A 19,700-nucleotide genomic window follows, 5' to 3' on the forward strand; every position below is an offset into this window, starting at 1 on the left:
CTGTATTTTGTTTTCTTTTACTTGTGGTCTTGTATGTGTCAGTTTGGAGTTTAATAATTAACAAATCCTTTCCCAATTAAGCAACAACAAATAAAACCATCATTGCAGCTGAAAATGACACTTAAATGCTAAAAAAATGTGTATAAATTCAACATGAGATGTGTTGTGTACTTGATGACTACGCTGCATTCTCCTGTACAGAAAACAGAGTTCAGATCATTGTTTTACAGCATTTTATTTTCATCGGAATGAGAGCTTCTGTTATGTACAATAGAGGACAGAAACAAATGTTACAGAAATTATAAATATACTCTTGCTCCAAACTGACTGTATTCAGTACCAACTGTGATGTGTCCTGTAGATATTTTGTATTGAAGTCCGCCCTCTTTCCCCTCCCCTCTGCAAGTTGGTACCTGGGGGATGAGGACCTGTGCTGTAAAATCAAGAGGTAAATCACATGTACCATGTGCAGGCTGACTACCCCCCTCATGGCTAACTAAGTGTGATCAGTGGGCGGGATAAGAGAGGGAGGCAGGGAGGGGAAAGAGGATGGATGGCTGCCTGTGCCGTAAAGCCAACGTGTGGACAATTCTCAAGTGTTCACTCTCGCAGCGTTGACAGGAGGAAAGCAGGGTGAAATTGAGGAGGAAGATGAATAGCAAACATGGGACAATTGGAGCAACACAACGGATTTTAAAACCTGAGCCAGTACATGGCACTGCGAATTCTGTTGTAGTCGGGTAGCTGCTCAACGGGGCCTGGAAGAGAGACGGGAGAGACAGTTTAGAGAAAATCATTACAGTATGACCTCTAGCTTCGCTGTGAAAGGATTAAAACCACAGCAGAACTCACCGACAGCTGCCACAGCAGGACACTTATCGTAAATATATTTGGAGCAGACGTCACGAACCATCCCGGGGTTCACGGCCTGAGAGGAGAAATGGGGAGGAAGTCAGAACTCTTATCCTGGAGACAGACTGAAACACCTCACAATTTTAGCCAGTTTTTAAAAAGGCACTGCATCACAAAATCATTTTCTTCCTTCAACTGTACACCAGTCCAGGTCAGAAGTGTCGACTCACATCGATCCGAGCGTCCCACTCGGCCAGAGGAATACGCCGGCCGTAGTTCAGGATGTGTCTGCCGATGTCATCACAAATTGGTGTTGTTCCTAACCAACAAACAGGTATGTTAATTTGTGATTCCAATAAGCTTGTGGGTGTGTAAATGCAAGACAGACACATTATGTACCATTGAGCTGTCCAACCAGGCTGGCCTTCAGAGCGTTCTTGCCTCTGGCTACATCACTCTCTGTCACTGTGGTGCACAGGTTCATCCTGCAAGGCGGGGAGAAGATAAAACTAAATATGGGCATTGTCCTATAAACTAAACAGTGTTTCCTCTAGGATTTTTTTCAGCAGCGAGGGCAAACGCAAAATTAGCAAAAGCCAAATTATTATAAATTATTTCTTTCTCCATTTATTTAATAATTATGTAATTATGACAGTAATCACCATGTTGATACTGAACAAAAACTGAAGGTCACTACTAAGGTAAACTACTGATATGACAAAGTGATATGGTGGGAAAGACGATGTCTCACTCTGTATGAACTAAAGAAAGATTTGTGGTTGTACAGTGGTGTTACAGAGCGGAGCTTCTTCCCTCACAAACTTGTCTCTGAGAAGTGCTAACGACATGTAGAGAGCGCACAGACCGACAACAGCTAAGTTTAATTTAGGCCTGACATCAAGTTACTGAGAGTATCAACATTAATTAGTGACAGCTGATACGACGTACCTCCGGCGCCCTTTGTCATTTCAACGACCTGAAGCAATGCTCAGCACTGGCTGAGAAGAGAGGCTGCAGCTGAATGTTTTGCTAATGATTATTAGCGTCAGAACTTAGTGAACCTGTATGTCTTTTCAATCTTGTTTCTCTTCTCTCCCTCTCGTCAGGCGCAGACATCTCACCAGATTGAGTGTGTGCGTGGATGCATGGACGTGTCTCCACTTCCTGTATCCTTCACTTCATATTGACAGCCCTCCACAAAGTTGTGTAATTGCTCAATTGCTGTAATTGCTAAAGTGCTATAATACAGTTGGTGTTCTGTGTCTGTGTGAGAGTATGTGTCGTCATCACATTCATTATACAGTCATTACTGACCAAGCATTCTGGGACCAATGCATCATGTCCTCGATGTGGTTTTTATCAGTCACAAAGTAAATGCCCAGCAGGCCGGTGTCGCTGTAGGAGGAGTGGAAGGCCTGGAAGCTGTGACACAGGTTCTCCTCCACTGCCAGGCGAGCCAGACGGCTGCTCAGATGCTGCATGTGAGAGGGAAGAATAGATGCAGATATTCTACTGTTCTTAAAGATGTGCTTCATAATCAGAGTGGCATTTTATAACACTATGGTCAGGTAGTAGCTCGAAAATATTTGTGTTGTTTGGTTGAATAATTTGAGCATCAGCTAGTTGGAACTGATGGTACAGTGACAGTGTTAACAATTAAAAATATGTCAAAACTGTCCCGGAAAAATCCTAATCTCTGGATTTAGACCTAAAATAGGTTACATTCCGCACAACGTCTCATAAAACTGTGACAAGGATGGCGGAACAGCAAGTATGTTCCAATTATAGTGTTTTATCATACTTCATCAAGAACAATGGAATACAAAAGTGCATTTAAGACCTGAGTAAATTAAACAAACTTTACAACGTGATAAGCTGCTATTCCACCCACAGATGGGTGCTCCATGAGTAAACCAATTTTTCCTGCTATGCATTTTAGGTGTTGTCCCTCCCGACAGGTCCAGAGGCAGGGGTGAGACCCCTGACCCAGGTTTTGAGAGAGGACTATGATCTACCCCTCCATAATGGCCACTTAAGATATCATCAACCTCAAGTGGGCAAAGCTTAAAGGGGACCGGTGCTGAACCAATGCAAGGTTTTTCCTGCATAGAGAATTGGGAGGTGGCTGCCTCCGTCAAATTTCGTGCCGTCTCCGCCTCCCGACAAAATTCTAGTACTTGTTTTTCTCGGTAATCAGTGGATTTGACGTTTGTAACAGTAATGGAATGGGAATGGAAATGTAGTGGCGCTGTATCGTAATCCGTGCATCAGGCAAAGCCATCCGAAATTGCCAAAGAAGAATACGAATGGATTTTCTGCCTGCGGAAGGAGGCGGCGACCTGATTTTGCTGCTATTCAAACAAGTGAATATAATCTCTTTTACACCCAAGCACACCCAGCTTCTTGAAAAGTTTTCCCAAATTAACATTACATCCCATCGTGTATGCTTTTTTTTAGCAGAAATGTCTCAAATCACATTATTTTAAAAAGAGAGTTTGCTAGGAGGAGAATCGCAAGGACAAGTGAAACAGTGCAGAGTGCAGACATCATTAGTTCTTCTAATGTGGGAAAAAATGTTAATTCATGTTACTGACAAGATACGGTTAATGTGTCATGACTGAGAGTAGGCCTAGTTCTCAGCCACAAGTGGAAGGTGCTGGTGGAGGAGAGGATCAGAGCGCTAGAGAGGAGTCAAGGCGAGTCTTTAGGCGTATATTAACGATTGTATTAAAGCCGACGTTTACAAGATTTTAACATCAGTTTTTATTAATCTTTCTAGATGTTCTCAAAAGCGAGTGAGTGAGTGGCTTTGACTTGCAGTGGCTGAAGAGATAATGATAATGACAATATAAATATCGGTTAGTACCGGCCCCGTGTAATTTTCGGCCAGGAAAAACCCTGCAATGAGATGAATTTACTTCAGGAGGTGTTAGGGTTCATCAGTGTTGTCTTTCCTAACCTGCATAAACTAACACGCCTGTATTAGTACATATCACACCAACCTTTCCGCCACCGAAGGTGAGGTCATAGCTGCCGATGATGGAGTTGGCCACCATGAGAGGCACGATGTCCGGGCTGGCAGCACTGGCACCCTCCACAGCAATGGCAATGTGTGCCAGAGGCAAAGCATCATCTCGCATACTGATCTGAGGAGAGGCAGGAAAGGAACAGATCAACAAAACAAATGACCATGACAGTAAATGGAATACCCCAATCCATGCTCCAGTTCCAGTGATAGGCCAACTGTTATAAGCTTGTTATTTTAATAACCTGGTGTTCCTGATGTAATGTATTAAAATAACAGTTAAGGTTATGGTGAAAATCCCAGTAGGATAATAAAGGTAATAAACGTGACGAAACAGTCGTGAAAAAATTTAGTAACAATATCAACACATCTCACCTCGCTGCCTGTAAATCGGCATGGTGACAACAGAGGGACGGCATCGCCCTCGTACTCAAAAGACACTCCACTGAAGTGAGACTTGGCCAGAGTGACCAGCTCATCATGGTTCACACCTTAAAAAAAGGAAGCACAACGGATGAACACCAAGTCATTCCAGTGAAAGTAGAAACTCCCAGGCTACCAGAGCACCTCCTCACAGTGTGTGTTAGGAGGAAGAGGACCTACCTCCTGCAGCAGCCAGCACCATGCGAGGAGCCTTGTAGTGGCTGTTGATATAATCCACCAGGTCCTGGCGGGTCAGAGTCCTGGAAGAATTGAACAACATGAGCATCGCCATTAATTTACACAGTGGTGTAGAATAAAATATTACATGAATATTATGTGTTTTGGTAGTGGATGTGCAACTTCTGAGCCCATTCATTTTAACACTGAAGTGTTTTAACAGAAATGTGCTTTTGATGAAAACAATTCTGAATTATTCTGAGATGGTGACTAATGTGTAAATTGTACAGTGTGTATGTATGTTTGTATGAATGTGTGTGTATGTTAGAACATGCAGTTCCGCCTACCTGGCATTGCCAGAAGGTCCCAGCACACTGTGTCCCAGAGGAGTGCCCTGGAAGGCCGTGGCATGCAGCAGGTCCAGGCAAACTTCCTGCAGGTTGCCCTCAACTTCCTCTAGCTCGCGCAGCACCACGCCCCTCTGCTGCTCAAGCTCTGCCTCATTCAGCGAGCAGCTCTGCACCACCTCTGACAGCAACTCCACGGCTGGTAAACACAGATAAAAAAATGATCATTCTTAATGCCTTCATCTTCCAAACAAGAATATGTTTTATTTTACAAGGAAGCCTTGAGATCGGGTTATTGTCAAAACTAGAGAATTATTTTATTTTGCTGCTTGTACACAGGTCAAGTCACCTTTGGGGAGATCTTTGGCCAGGGTCTTCATGTAGTATGCAGTATGCTCCCGAGAGGTGTAGGCGCTCAGGTGAGCACCCATTGACTCCACCTGTTGCTCTAGGGCTGTCTGAGGGTGCTTTTTCGTCCCCTGGGAGGAGAACAGAAAGGTGAATAAAAGGAACTGTGTAATGGCAATGATTGATTAACATATAGTTCATGTAGGACAAGGTCATGAAGTTTACTAATGTTTACTAATGTTTACCTTGAAAGCCATGTGCTCCAGGAAGAAGCCTGCTCCGTTGTTCTTCTCATTCTCATAGCGACTGCCAGCACTGATCCACAGTCCAACCTGTGACAGAGAGGAGATACGTGGAGAATGGGGGACATGTTCATCTACAAACTCTCACTGATCATGTACCATTTAATTAAAATGAGATAACAACCCCTTAAATGGTTGTAAATAGACCCCTGTTGCTGCGTTCTTACGGTGCATGTGGCATGTCCAGTCTCCTCAGATGCAACCCTCAAACCATTGTCCAGGGCAGTGAGGCGGGTCTCAGGGGCTCCCACCAGGCTCTGAGCATAGCTGACTGAGGCCTGCCCACGCCTCAAAGACAGCAGGATGGGCTACAATCGTAGAGACACATAGAGGCAACAAGAGTCATTTAAAAATCCTGTTAAAATAGCAGAACTTTCTGTACACATTTAGCTCCTGGGAGAACCACTCACATGTTGTCTTGTACTACAAAATACGAAGGCTTTAGAAATGTTAGTGAAAAAAAACTTTCACCTGAGTTATAACCTGCCTTGTGCAAGTTTCAAAGTTTTTAAAATAAACTGTATCTTGCTGATAAAACAAATGATGAATGAAATGAAAGCAGTAATTGGGTAATAGGAAGCTCATGTTTGGGGTCCACTGTGAGTCAGACTACATTACTTTAAACCCACTCATGTTGATATATTCACATGAAAAGTAATAGTAGAAATATTTGGCACAGGACAGCACTTAACCTTAAGGCTGGCAGCTGACATTGACACCACCACCACCTATATATCTACCAAATGAAATAACTAATGATAGACCATACCTGAAGACAATATCAGTATATATTCTACCTGTTTCTATACGGCATGTAAAAAAGTCTATTTTAGGTCCATCAACTTGCACTATAAGGTAAAGGGACGGCATTATGGAGCTATTTTCATTAACAGGTGATATTTTCAAGGTTCCGAATAATTTATGAGAAAAATCTAAGGTGATATTGAATGTTTATTTCAAATTTCAAGAACACGTTGTGATTATTACAAAACCCCAAAAAACTGTCCAAGAAAATGTAAAAAGCAGGCGTTGCTCAGCCCAGTGTCAAACATCATCTAGTATTAGTGTCACTGTCCAGCTTTCACGTTACTTTCCCACTTGCTATAAAGTACTTCTTCACCAATCAAACATTTTGACAATCTATAAGAGTACAGACTGTCATTGTCAGCATCTGTCATTCCAAAGTCACCGTGCTAAAGCCGTTAGCCAGGAAGCTTGGCTGTGGGGGGGCAAGTGAGGACAAGTCACAAAAGTTACAGCTGCTGACCTTGTGAATGAACAAATACGACTGAAACGATGACAGGCTGATCTCAATAACACACATAAAGTGGACGGTTCACATAAAGTGATTGTAACAACAGGTTCTGCCTCATTTGTCAGGTGACCTTGCATTTACTGCTAGCTAGCTAGTGCTAACCGGTTAGCTAGCCCCTTTCCGTTTTGTACTGCGGACAACTCAGCTAGCAGTTAGCGAGCGTTGAGCCGCTTTCAATTCCATACTAAACAAAACTTTTCTTCGTAGCCTTTTAAATCTATACTTACACTGCGGGATTTGGCAAGGGCTCGACCCACGGTGCTCCCAACTCGGCACACGGACGCCGCCATTTTTCAGTGGTTACAGAAAGCAGGGAGAGTCTCTTCTTCGCCGTCCGGTGAAAATGTTCATCCCCTCTTCACTTGTGTATTATCGCCACCAGCTGTTCATTACGCGTTGTTGAGGGAGAGGTTTGTGCTTTTTGTTGAGGAGTTTGCTCCCATTGGAGTAATTATTCAGATAAACAATATATGCAGTTCAATATTATATATTCTCATGTAATATAATGGGTTCTTGTGTCTTTCCCTCCTGTTTGTTGGGTTATGGAGCTTGGCAATGTTTTCTTCAACTTCATCATTTTTGCAATGTCCTGCATCAACATGCACTTTTCTGTTCTTCTTGCTATATGATAGAAAAAAAAATCTTATTTCCTTTACGTGATGGGATACTTCATTTGAACCCAGTCATGCTCCCAATGCATATTCTTGAAGTGTATCTTGCTGATGAAATAAGTTGAACGAAGTCCTCAGGTAATGGGAGGCCCATTGGGGTCTACTGTAAATCAGACTATATGTCTTTAAACTCACTCTTGTTGATCCATTCATATGCAAAACAAGAGTAGAAATATTTGGCACAGGGTAGCACCTAACCTAAGGCTTGCATTTGACATTGACACCACCTCACTTCTGCATTCATGACCCACAAACTCTGCTCTCATCATTTCTACCTGTGCATTATACTAAATCAAATGACTGCTGGACAGACTCACATATAAACATGTTGGGTTTTCCTCATGTCTCTAGTGCTTGAACCACAATGCCATGTCATTATTACTTCCACTCTGATATAATCACTAAAACTTCAGTTATTTGGTGTTTACACATATCTAATTTCTTGCTGCATTTGACTGGCTCTTCTCTGTATCTCAGTTGAGATAAGTCAGTCCTCTTATTTCTACAACAGACAGTCCGAAACCTGACATTACTACCATGGTGATTTACACTACAGTGTAAACAATGTCAGTGTATAAATACTGAAAGCTCCTTAAGAAAAGACATCAGTTTTTTTTTTACTTTTAAAAAAAATTTTTTTTACAACAATTCTCCAAGGCACCCATGATGAATTCAGCATCATGGGTGCTTTAGAGAATGACTGTAATAAAGGGTTGGTCCACCCCCAGTCAAACCTACTGTCTCACTTGCTCCATGCCACACAGTTAGTTTTTGACTCCACCAAAGTACATTGGAGGTGAATGGAGTTTTGTCTGTGATACTCACAGCACTGAAAGTGGCATTTAAGAAATTCAACAGCAACAGTTTCCCTCTTAACCTGGGAAATCCACACTTTGCCATGAACAAACAATGGAACTACTTTATATGAGAGAAATCGTCCCTATATAAATTGTTGACCAAATGATGCTGCAGTTATAAACTCCATTACTACTTGTCTTCTAGCAATAAAATACATGGATGAGCAATAATTTCTCAAAATTAAATGAGGACAAAACTGAAATCCTACCAGTCGCCCCTAAAACAAAAAGAGAAATGCTGTTCAATAATCTGGGGAAATTAACTCCCTGGATTAAAACTGAAGTTACAAATTTTTGTGTTATTTTAGACTGAGATTTAAGATTGAAATCCTACATCAACAAGGTGATGAAAACATATTTTTTTCAAGTCCAGCATTCATAAATCAAAAGCTGCTGAAAGACTGATTCATGCCTTGATTACTGTAATGCACTTTTTACTGACCTCCCGAAAGAAAACCCCCCCTAAAAACACTGAGAGACTTCTGCTCATTCAAAACTCTGCAGCTCAACTATTATCCAGAACCAAGAGGAGAAAACACATTAGTCCAGTTTTAGCTGCCCTGCACTGGCTTCCTGTTACATTTAGAGGTTGATTTGAGGTCCTCCTCCTTATATATATTGCTAACTCATTGATTAACTATATACCTCCAAGAGCACTGCAATCTATCTCATCTACTACTAGTTTATTAAAGGTTCCCAGTAACAGTCGTAGGAAAATTGGTGATGCAGCCTTGTCAATTACAGCCCAAACCGATGGAACACACTACCTATAGATATCAGAGAAGTCAGCTCGCTAGGTATTTTTGAAAGAAAGCAAAAACCTTCTCTCTTCACTTTAGCCTTTAACCAGATTTGAAATTTTTCACTTTGCTCCACACATACTGTACACACTGCAGCACTGTTATTGACAACCTGTTCTGTGGATTATCCAAAATAACAAGGACAGTGTTGCATTAAAGTGAATTATTCAGTCAAAAAAATTGTAAACAAAAGCAGTGAAAGAAAAACAAGACATGAAAATCTTGTTAAAGTGTTAATTTATTATGAGGTAGGCGAAAAACCCTGCAAAACAAAGGAGCACGTGCATTAATTACCTTCTCATGAAAGCTTTTTTAGGCACTCAAGGTGCTGGTGGCTGCTTGCTGGGACTGTTTTGAAAGGGTCATTTCCAAAGGCAAAGACGGACCTTGGTGCTTCTCTGTGGTATAGGGTTGGACTTTGTCTGAGCAAACTTTTGATACTTCTGGTCCCCTCGTACACAAAAATACAGAGTGAGACTGGTCACTAATGGGCAGGTGGATGGACTTGTTTACAGTCATTGGCAGGTGAAGTGTGACGGTTTCAGTAGGGATGGGCACAGGTGGCTCAGGAGGAAGAGGAGGAGGTGGTAAAACCCTACTGCTGGTGTTTCTGAGCTGAGTCTCTGTACTGTTCAGCAGCATCTTAGACAGAGGCTTTACTTTTTCTTCTACAGGCTTCTTCTCCTTGACAGGACCATGACGTTTTGATGCTGAAAGGTTGGAGGGCCTCAGTGGAGGAAGAGGGCAAGGGCTCTGGATCTTGAAGCCCTCAACAAGTAGGTTGAGTCCGACATACTGTGGCACTTCTACTGCTGCCTAGAGACCAGAGGTGACATCTAAAGTACTGTATGCCACCCTCACGATTTGATCCACTTAAATGTACACTATAACCTGAAGAGGAGGGAACACTCTTCCTTACCTGCCTATATATGAGCTGAAAGTCTCCCGTGTTTGCGGTGCGGTCAACTCTCCGGTCCAGGATGACTCGTAATGTGTCCTGCTGAACAGCACTACAGAGTCGGGCTGTGATACGGGTGGAGGGAGCCATTGTGGGACTAGCATTGATTTCGATCAGCCATGGACGCAGGTCACGTCCTGAGTAACACAAACCAAAATATCTAACTGATGATGGTTTTTCTTTTTTCAGAGTAAAGTTACATAGAAAATATAATTTGAATTAGATTTGAATTTTGTGTTTATTCTATTAGCACATATCATTTTGCAGCTCCTGAAAAACTATTTTAAAATATGAAATACTGTGTGTTGAAGCATACAGTATAACATACTGTAAAATGTAGCGTGCCATTGACAGTGAGCTCATTCTACCTAACATGAAGTCAGCGCCGTAGAGCTCAAAGGTGTTTTTGCGTGACTCCATCAGATCCTGTGTTGTCTGTAATGCGTGTATGATAGCCTTCTTCATCCCCGGGACTACCACAGCCTGCCACTGAGCTTCCCGGCCCTGGCTGGACAGAAAGGTCCTGAACTGGTCATCTGACCACATGTTGTCTGCTGGGATGCCTCGATGTCGTTGTTTGGAAGGCCTCAGGTGCTTCTGGATGGAGTTATTGCACAGGTGGACAGAGCTGAGACGACAGGGGACAGAGAAATCAAGATTAGGTAAGAAAATGAGAGAATATGGGTGGCAGCTAATTGACAGAGGGTTAGAAGACGTGATATGGTGACAAGTGCAGATATTCAGAAATCAGATTATGATTTTCAAAATCAAATATGGAGGTTGTGAAGATATTATCATTACTAAAATATCAGGTGAGTAGGAAAACTGCTTTTAGAAGCTATCAAACTGTTTAATTTCAATATCTGATTAAAGTGGTATATGTCTAATTTTTGCTTATTATTTGTAACAACTATGATAGCTTCTTATTCTTCTAGGCTGTCCTCCACAGCCCATTAAATTATATTCTTAGATAAATACCATTAAAGCCCAAATAAACTTAAAATTGCTCTTCTTTTATGTTGTAAATTCTTTTCAGAAGAAACCTAAATCTATTTTAATAGAGTACTCATGTGTCCATGCATACCCTTAAAGAGTTGTTGGTCTAAGTAATCGTGTCTCCTGCCCATACTGGCTGTGGAGAGATTCCTTACTCATTCCTTGGATTACAAATCCAGTGTAAAAGGGGATAATCCTTGTTCTGTTCAAATATGCATTTCAGTGAAAACTAATATGAAGCTTCTTCAGCCTGAGTTAGTCAAATCACATATCTGTGAATCTCCCAGATTTAATCTTTACAATAAAGTAACAAAAACTCTGTAGCAACAGAAAGAGGGGATTTTTTTTTTTTTTTACAAAATAACATTGGCAGACACTCGATTTGTTTAATTCAGACTGCAGAAGCCTCATGCTATATGTTAGCTTTTGCTGACTTTTTACATGTGTTCTTTCATGGAACAAGAACTGCTGATTTTATCCTCTATCACTTCTATTGGAATGTAATTAGAAAGGGATCTCTTCACAACCAGTACAGACATGAGAAATGATAACAGCCACTCTGTGTACAGACTTGAATAAATGTAAGTGTATATAACAACATAGCCCCAAATCTGTTAATTACTAATAGTTGTTGCCTTTTGCCACTGTATTTGTGTTGCTGCACCACATGAAAATAAGAAACGCTGGACAGTTTTTCTTTTGTGAAGCCCACCTGGATATTTGCTTATGATTTTCATGTAACCACAATACCCCGAATTGCAGCCTAGTTAGAGCAACTTAATCCCTCCTCACATGACTCATATAACCTTTCACTTTTAACAGTCACTTGCACAGGAAAATAGCTTAAACCTCACACGTAGGTGTTTTTTTCAACAGAACATTAGATCAATCGTTCAGCCCAGGTGGCAGGATAAACATTCTTCTTAATAGGCGGGGAAGCAGCTTGCAGTTTTAGAACTGATTTAAAGTCTGCTTGGCAGATGTCAAAAACACCAAATACACACAAATTTAAATATACCCAGAGGAGATACCTAACAGCCGTTTTCAGGTCATGCATGCACATAAAATTAGATCTCCCGCCAAAATATATAGCTTAGTCACAGCAAAATCGTAACCTATCTAGCCTTTTTTTGTCTCTCACTTCTCCTTTTTTTATTTCAATGTTCGTTTGGTTTCACATCCCTTTATCAGTATGACTGTCTTACCTGTCCAGTTTATCTAGTGAGTAAGGCTGCGTAGAAAAACGCAAATAGCACTTTTTATAGAACCACACAGTCAGAGGGTTCCAGTCGGTGACCAGAAACCACTGGCGCATGTCAAACTTGGTGCCATGGACCAGCAAGGGGCGTTCCAGGTACTTCTGCACCACCCACTTGCTTTCCTTGATTAGGGTTGGATTAACCTTCACCAGCCTGAGGATCTCATCCAGACGTTTGACACATTTGATACCTAGAAGGCAGACGAAACAGGTCAGCCAGGACTTTGTTAGATATTATGTGAACTGTCTTTTGGTGTCTGACTTCTCACCTCTACCCCTGGACTTTGCTCCAGGTTTGATGATCCAGATGTTGTGTATGCCATCTATGTCCAGCTGTGGCCTGACCTCCCCCAGCCTCTGCAGCATGGCTTCGCAGCATTTGACAAAATGATCACTGTTCTCTACCTCTGCTCCACCACTGAGCGAGGAAGTAGAGAGAGTAATAGCTTAGTGAGATGCTGAAGAGCACTTTGGTTTTATCTCCGTCACACACATACATGGTACTCACTGAACAACAAGGTAATAACTGTCAATAAACTGCTCCCATTCCTCATTTGTCAGTGTTTGTGGTGTTCCCAAGCTCATGTCTATGTCGTTGTGCTCCATAATGTCCAGGAACTCCTGACATACTTTGAGCGCGCTGTCAATCATTTGGGAAAGGACCATGGGTCTAAATTGCCGTTTGTTGCGTCTGCTCTTATCTGAAGGTGGAGAAACAAAATCATGTCGCTCTTTATTTAGATACCTTGAGAAAGTACACTGCGTACTCTTGTGAGAAATGGTCATACCCCGAACAGGCCAAATGTTGCAGCTCATTCCCTCTTCTGAAACACCCTGTTCCCTCTCCACAATGTACTTCAAAAGACTGGTGCAGGCTGTTCTCCTGTAGTCTTCTACAGAGAGGACAGAGACAGAGAGCTAAGCAGTGCCAGAAATAAGGGAGAAGCTGCTTAAGTGAAAGGATCTGACCAATGAAAGCCTGCTTCTCGTCCTGGGCTCCTAGTCTATAACAGCGAGGGAAGAAGGTGTCTGGGTCAGCTGAGTCAAACCAGTGCAGGTTGCTTAGGTTCACACACAACCCGACCTGTCGGAGGAACAAGGAGTAATGATGGTGGATGTGACACTGAACAGTTGTTTTTTGCTGTAAGAAATGGTAATAGCATATAAATGTACCTTGGTGGTGAAGCTGCCGGCCTTTGTGAAATGGTTGGTAATCTGTTCTTTCCGCAAGCTGTTGGTGTCAATGGCATCTCTACGGTTTGTCCAATAAAAATAAACCATTGCATTTCGCACCAGGCGAGACTATGGAATGAGAAGAGGGAAAGTATGAGAGCTAAAATGAAATCTGGGAAACTGTTTAATTTTGCTATCACAAACCTTAAATTTCAAGCATTATGAGCACTGTAATCAAGGTTAGCACTTAGCCTCATATTAGCCTACATGCCTACCATGAGATCATATACTTCATCTGGATCCTGATATTTTCTGACATCGTCTGAGAAGAAGGGACAATGTTAATCAATGAAGAAAAATAAACATATTCAGAGGAAAAAAGACATATGATTTCTGAAACAGTCAAACTTTGGTCTAGCTCACTGGCATCATTGTCGCTGTCACCAGCATCATTAGGGCTGGCTCTGCTGTCACCACGCTGTGCATGTTGGTTGGGGCGGTGCGTGCGCTGCTCAACCCAGCCTCTGGCCCTCAGTGCCTCCCTGATGACAGGGTAATGGCCCTGGACAGAGAATACCCTATGCATCTGAGAAGAATAAAAGCAGATGCCACAACAATGGATAACTTCATGGAACAATCAGAAATGTATGGGACCACAAATGTTTTGTGTTCATCCAGTCATGCTAATTGACCTTGACAGCTTTTTCCGCAAGGGCCTTGGCTGTCTTCAGTTTCACCGAGTCGATAACAGGCAAGCTGACAAAACTGTGGCGAACTTTGCCCTCAGGAGTTGCAGCTGACATACACACACATAAAGTAAATGAAAATATACTGTCTGTTCTAATGCTTATTAATGATGATATTGTTCATGTTGTTCATGTAGCTCTATACCAAGAGAATGAGTAACCTCATTAAGCATGTTGGTTATTGACTTGCAGGATATACCTACTTGTTTGCAGGCTTTTGGCTTCATCTTGGTTGCGTTTCTGGACCACAGCTGTGACTTTCTGATCCTTGGATGGGCCTCCAAATCCTCCTGCAGCAATAGCAACATCAGGATTGTTGTCATAAATACAATATATTAGTACAATGGCTCATGTAAATAAGAAAGAATTGTTGTAAGCTTGGCATCACATTCATAACCTTCTTCAGTGAGCAGTTAAGTGCATGAAGGAGGAGAGGCAGGAGAACATTCACAAACATCCGAATAAAGTTTCTTCAAACATAGCATTTGCTGAAATATATCTACTACAAATAATAGTCCACAAATTGGCTCATTAATAAGAACTACAGCTAAATGCATAAAACATAAACCAAATATATGTATACATGATATGCACCCTGTGGTAATCACAAAGACAATGTAACTAAATCTTAAGACTTGACATATTCAGCTCAGAGCCAAAAAGAGCAAAGTCATGAAACTTTAATGTATGGCTTCTGAGTTCAAACATTTGGCCACCTGTCCTGAGTGTGACTTCATGATTAATTCAGCATCTGTGATCTATAAGCCAACTCTATGAATACAAAAGCCAACTCACACAGTAGTGACCTTTTACATTTCAGCTCATAAATGCATCCACCAGCAGCAAGTCACAACAAAGGCTCAATTCATAATTTTTTTTGACAACATGAAGTTGTAAAAAAAAGAGTTTGACAAATAAGTGAGCATTTAGTGGGTTTCTCATCTGGTTAGAACTGAAAACATAGACCAGTGTTACCTATACAAGAACGTCCAATGAATTTAGGAGTTGTAGATGATTCCAATCCTGGGTTATGAATCATTGTGAGGGGGCCACCTTTTGATTAACATTTGAAGAAAAAAATAAATTTTTGTGATTTTCAGCATTATTTGTTTGGTCCTTGAGATGTTCAGACAGGGACAATGTTTTCTTTGTTGCTTTCTGTCTCTCACCACGGTCTGGGCATGGTGTGCAGCATTCATCAGTAACCTGGTGTCTTTCCCGGCACAGTTGGACAGACTTTCTGACACCAGTGGCCTCCATACTAGCATCAGCTCTTATTCTTCAGGGGAACCTTTCCTTTTGCCCTGCTTCAAGGTTTGGTCAGACACAAGCCACTGTAGAGGACACAGTAGCATTTATGGGGAAACAATCATATAGGATAAAAGTGTGCACAAATGTTACACAAATGTATCCATAAATAGCAATTAAAACTCTGTAAACAGCTTCAGGCGTCTCTCTCCAAGTGCAGTGGACTATAAAGTAGGTCAAGTTGGTGTGCAGGAGACAGCTTGGCTACACCTGTCAGGTTTGTGCCCAACACTCCAGGCAGGGTGTGATACTCTGTCTGATTTCCTTTTGTTACCTGCTGAGCCCTGTTACCTCAACAACATAAATTTTCACTAGAAATCATACAAAATCGTATCTTCTATTTCCCAATAACTCACATTAGCACGGCACACATACATTTTTTTTATCAATAATATTTTTTCTATAAGGCCACCACAAGTTACAGGTCACTTTTCTAACAGGTTAACTAGCATCACTGACTCTTCAAAACAAACCACTGCCACAGTGTTTTTAGTTAACTGGCAGAGTAGCCAACAGCACCTAACGGTCTCATCTACTGTAACATTATACATTACAGTAAATCTACCCCATTTTAAGCAGATCTTTTAGATTATGGATTAGTGTGTGTTCCCCTTACCTGCTGAAGCCCAGAGGTGTGTTGCCGGTTGAGTTTCACCAGAGGAATGTACGGTGGCCCCACTCTCGACCTGTTTAGAGTTGCCATGGCAACCTCAGGGTAGCTCCCGATGCTAACACTAAGAGATTGTTTTCAAGGTTTGTGTAGATACCAAGGTTATAGTATATAAAATTTTATACATGATTTATCATTACCATACATATTAAGCAGACTTTTTATCTTTATCCTGAGGAGTGTGTCTGAGGAAATATTCGACTCCCTTTTTTAAGTTTATCACGTTATTTTGTGGAATACGTGAGTTGCTGGGTATTCTGCATAAGATGTTTTTTTTTAATTAGATTGTTTTGACTAAATTCTGGTGGGCCACTGAATTATATTTTTGAATGTGGGATTTTAACTGTAAATTGTGGTATTGATATTTTCACTGAGGCATAAAATATCTAAATACGTACCTCTCATTTGAAAATGTTATTTTCATTTTATGTTTTTTGATTTCCCTCAGCTCTGTCGCCATCTTGGCTCAGAACGCACACGCGGGGGGGGGGGGGGGGGGGTCTGCTTACGTCACGGGGTCACGTGTTGAGCTCCTCTGGCTCTGCCCAGGCAAATCCCAGCTCAACAGTCAAAACACACGTAACTCAACATATACATATGCACATAGAACATACGTACACATAATAGCGCACCTTCACGATATAGATGTCACAGCACTCGAAAACAGGTAACCCTAGCAATGTTTTAAACGATGCCTTTGCAGCCAGCGAAGAAATAACGTTTGTTTCTTACTTTAAGCTAACATGCTAAATCTGTAAAACTTCGTTTAGCTAACCTCTGCTGAACCCTTTTGTCAGGTGTCTGAAAAGTTACGTTTAAGTCGTAAAATGTGCGGAAGAACAGCTTGTACCCTTGCTCCTAACGAGGTGAGCCGAGCCTGCACCTACAGAGACCGAACAGGGCAGCGGAGACAGCCCCGCTGGAGGGATGGCGATGCGGACAAGTACCGGCCCTCTTACAACAAGAGCCCCCAGTCAATGAGTCCTGTCTTGCTGTCGCAGAGGCATTTCGATGAGGTAAGAAGAACTGGATCTTCCCGTGTATGAGTGATATTCATAAACTGACACTAAAGAGACAGACATTATGTGTTATGTATTTAATTTCACACTGTTACGTCCAGAGACACATCTGAAAAAACTTTTGTAGAAATAAGAGATACTAATGGATATTATCAACCTGTAAAGGCACCCAGAAATATTCTGTTTTCACAGTGAACAGTGAAAAATTATGTTAATTTTGTTAATTCTCTTTCAGTAAACTTCAATACGGACATATAACAATATACAGTACTATTTGGTACAACAACACCACAGCTAAAATAATTAACCACAGACATATGGAACATGGTTTGGATTGCATTATATAGTGTAGATGCTTATGTTATTGTGTCCACTCCTTGTATGTGTCCTCAGAATGCTCCTGTGGATGAGTGTGTGTTGGCCTCGATGCGTTGGGGTCTTGTACCTGCTTGGTTTAAGGAGAATGATCCAAGCAAGATGCACTACAGCACCAACAACTGCCGCAGTGAGAATATTTTGGAGAAGAAATCATACAAGGTGCGCACAGGTTGAGACACTGCAGGGTGACAATCTGCTTACCTCTTATCAGCATGCATTATGTATTGTGGTCTCTGATCACTCTATTTTCTCCCCAAAGTATCCCCTGACAAAAGGACAGCGCTGCGTTATCCTGGCTGATGGTTTTTATGAGTGGAGGAGGCAGGAGAAAAACAAGCAGCCTTTCTTCATCTACTTCCCGCAGACTAAAGGATCCAGTCAGCAGAAAACAGAGGATCATGATGACCCCACGACCTCAGCTCGCAATAAGGTAAATTCAGAGACGGCGTGCCCTGCAGAGGAGGCCTCCCTTGACTTGACAGAGGTTCATACTGAGTTTTCTATAACAATATCATCATTTCATTCAGAACAAAACTAGAGAGAATGCAGCTATGGCGGAAATTACCATGGCTGAAAATTTCCTGTGTAGGAGAGGAGCCCAGGCAAAAATGTGCATGTGTCCACCAGGTGTGCCTTTAGCATTAAAAATCTTATGCAATATACCAGTGCCTGGTTTCATTTTAATGTCAGTGTCAGGTTGTTGACTGGAAAATCATAAAATGACAATTTTGTTACCAGCAGTATTTTCACAAAATCTGCTAACTTTTACCATTGAACATTAATATGACTCTTTTGCTCTTTGCGGTGTGTTGGCCAGGAAGGTGAAGCACCAGGTGAATGGACTGGATGGAGGTTGCTGACTATGGCTGGAGTGTTTGACTGTTGGACACCTCCAGACGGTGGAGAGCCCCTTTACACTTACAGTGTAATCACTGTGAATGCTTCCCAAAACCTGCAAGACATCCATAATAGGTAAGTTCAATTGATGGGAAAACACACTGATTTCATTTGTGTGTGAAATCATAACTTTTTGTGCTTGTGTTTTTTTTAGGATGCCAGCAGTCCTGGATGGAGAGGAAGAAGTGAGAAGATGGCTTGACTTTGGGGAGGTGAAGTCTCTAGATGCCCTGAAACTGCTCCAGTCTAAAAACATTTTGACTTTTCATCCTGTTTCTTCACTCGTCAACAACTCACGCAACAATTCTCCAGAGTGCCTTCAGCCAGTGGATCTTGGCAGTAAAAAGGTATTAGATTAACTGTGTTTTTTTGTTTTTCTTCACTCATTCTGGTTGGAACATCTAGCTCCACAGTTGTTTGGCAAGTAGAAATGTTGCAGCTGACAAATCTGATACTTGACCCCTAGGAGCCCAAGCCCACAGCCAGCAGTAAGAAGATGATGAACTGGCTGACGAGCAGCTCACCTTCAAAGAGGAAAGAGTCCAACCCATGCAAGAGTAAAGAAGAGCAAGAAATCAAGGCAGAGACTAAGCGCAAGTCTACAGGAGCTCTTCAGCAGTGGCTTCAGGTAGCCAATAAGAAACAAAGAACCAAGTGAAGATATGAATATATGGACTTAAAACTAGTTTTGAAAACCATTTAGGCCTTATTTTTTCCTACATAACTGTTTTTATTGACATGAGACAAACACTGTATGTTCATGTTTTTGATTGCATTAGTAAATGTCTGAAATGTAATAGAAATATTTCTCACAGATACGACGTAATACTTCCAGATGTCATTAATAAATGTCAGAAATAAACACAGTATGCTTTATTCAAGATTTTTATTACCCTTATTACTTGAAACGCAGACATTTTGAAACAATGTAGATGCTATGCATTTATCATATTAATAATATAATAATGATGAATGCCAATACTCCCACCCCCCACATTTTTTTTTCTCTTTTCAAAGTTACAGTATGTATGCTATCTTGTAATCTATAATGCATTTCAAAGATTTAACATAATACGAACAGACAGTTAAAAATCTGATCGATTAAAAGAAATGTCAAGCACTTAAACTGTTTGCCAACACGAGCAACTGGCAGTCAGATATGGAGATTTACAACACAACT

The 19,700-nt window shown here is 41.5% G+C and overlaps 3 protein-coding genes across 3 annotated transcripts; 1 reads left to right on the plus strand and 2 right to left on the minus strand.

Annotated features, from left to right (window-relative positions):
* Nucleotides 1–219: 219 nt before the first annotated feature.
* On the minus strand, nt 220–7,125 carry LOC111221977 (cytochrome b-c1 complex subunit 1, mitochondrial-like). The gene is made up of 13 exons (XM_022745593.1): nt 7,017–7,125; nt 5,642–5,782; nt 5,418–5,504; nt 5,174–5,303; nt 4,825–5,023; nt 4,481–4,560; nt 4,253–4,368; nt 3,855–3,998; nt 2,167–2,327; nt 1,252–1,337; nt 1,083–1,171; nt 853–928; nt 220–758 (listed from the first exon to the last, which is right to left on the minus strand). The coding sequence occupies exons 1-13, from the start codon at nt 7,077–7,079 to the stop codon at nt 694–696; spliced, it is 1,437 nt and encodes a 478-aa protein (XP_022601314.1). The 5' UTR covers nt 7,080–7,125; the 3' UTR covers nt 220–693.
* A 2,304-nt stretch (nt 7,126–9,429) lies between these two features.
* Nucleotides 9,430–16,259, minus strand: LOC111221593 (tubulin monoglycylase TTLL3-like). The gene is made up of 15 exons (XM_022745046.1): nt 16,173–16,259; nt 15,831–15,840; nt 14,452–14,538; nt 14,195–14,298; nt 13,911–14,088; nt 13,778–13,824; nt 13,503–13,631; nt 13,299–13,413; nt 13,142–13,222; nt 12,838–13,060; nt 12,599–12,747; nt 12,277–12,520; nt 10,444–10,703; nt 10,037–10,212; nt 9,430–9,933 (listed from the first exon to the last, which is right to left on the minus strand). The coding sequence occupies exons 1-15, from the start codon at nt 16,257–16,259 to the stop codon at nt 9,430–9,432; spliced, it is 2,394 nt and encodes a 797-aa protein (XP_022600767.1).
* A 496-nt stretch (nt 16,260–16,755) lies between these two features.
* Nucleotides 16,756–19,396, plus strand: hmces (5-hydroxymethylcytosine (hmC) binding, ES cell-specific). The gene is made up of 7 exons (XM_022745110.1): nt 16,756–16,893; nt 17,024–17,242; nt 17,639–17,782; nt 17,883–18,053; nt 18,441–18,595; nt 18,675–18,867; nt 18,987–19,396. The coding sequence occupies exons 2-7, from the start codon at nt 17,054–17,056 to the stop codon at nt 19,176–19,178; spliced, it is 1,044 nt and encodes a 347-aa protein (XP_022600831.1). The 5' UTR covers nt 16,756–16,893; nt 17,024–17,053; the 3' UTR covers nt 19,179–19,396.
* Nucleotides 19,397–19,700: the final 304 nt, after the last annotated feature.

Source organism: Seriola dumerili, unplaced genomic scaffold (assembly GCF_002260705.1).
Source record: "Seriola dumerili isolate Sdu_G_001 unplaced genomic scaffold, Sdu_1.0 BDQW01000088.1, whole genome shotgun sequence".
Lineage (NCBI taxonomy): Eukaryota > Metazoa > Chordata > Actinopteri > Carangiformes > Carangidae > Seriola > Seriola dumerili.

What these genes read in the sequence shown, in the direction of transcription:
- LOC111221977 (XM_022745593.1), bottom strand. Translation starts at nt 7,079, where the DNA reads ATGGCGGCGTCCGTGTGCCGAGTTGGGAGCACCGTGGGTCGAGCCCTT. An exon ending in GGTGCTGGCTGCTGCAGGAG is followed by an intron (nt 4,369 to 4,480) that starts GTAGGTCCTCTT and finishes CCTTTTTTTAAG; the next exon opens with GTGTGAACCATGATGAGCTG. An exon ending in AGTGGGACGCTCGGATCGAT is followed by an intron (nt 929 to 1,082) that starts GTGAGTCGACAC and finishes TTCTCCTCTCAG; the next exon opens with GCCGTGAACCCCGGGATGGT.
- LOC111221593 (XM_022745046.1), bottom strand. Translation starts at nt 16,259, where the DNA reads ATGGCAACTCTAAACAGGTCGAGAGTGGGGCCACCGTACATTCCTCTG. An exon ending in TTGCGGAAAAAGCTGTCAAG is followed by an intron (nt 14,089 to 14,194) that starts GTCAATTAGCAT and finishes TATTCTTCTCAG; the next exon opens with ATGCATAGGGTATTCTCTGT. An exon ending in TGCCAGTGAGCTAGACCAAA is followed by an intron (nt 13,825 to 13,910) that starts GTTTGACTGTTT and finishes CCTTCTTCTCAG; the next exon opens with ACGATGTCAGAAAATATCAG.
- hmces (XM_022745110.1), top strand. Translation starts at nt 17,054, where the DNA reads ATGTGCGGAAGAACAGCTTGTACCCTTGCTCCTAACGAGGTGAGCCGA. An exon ending in TGGAGAAGAAATCATACAAG is followed by an intron (nt 17,783 to 17,882) that starts GTGCGCACAGGT and finishes TTCTCCCCAAAG; the next exon opens with TATCCCCTGACAAAAGGACA. An exon ending in CGACCTCAGCTCGCAATAAG is followed by an intron (nt 18,054 to 18,440) that starts GTAAATTCAGAG and finishes TGTGTTGGCCAG; the next exon opens with GAAGGTGAAGCACCAGGTGA.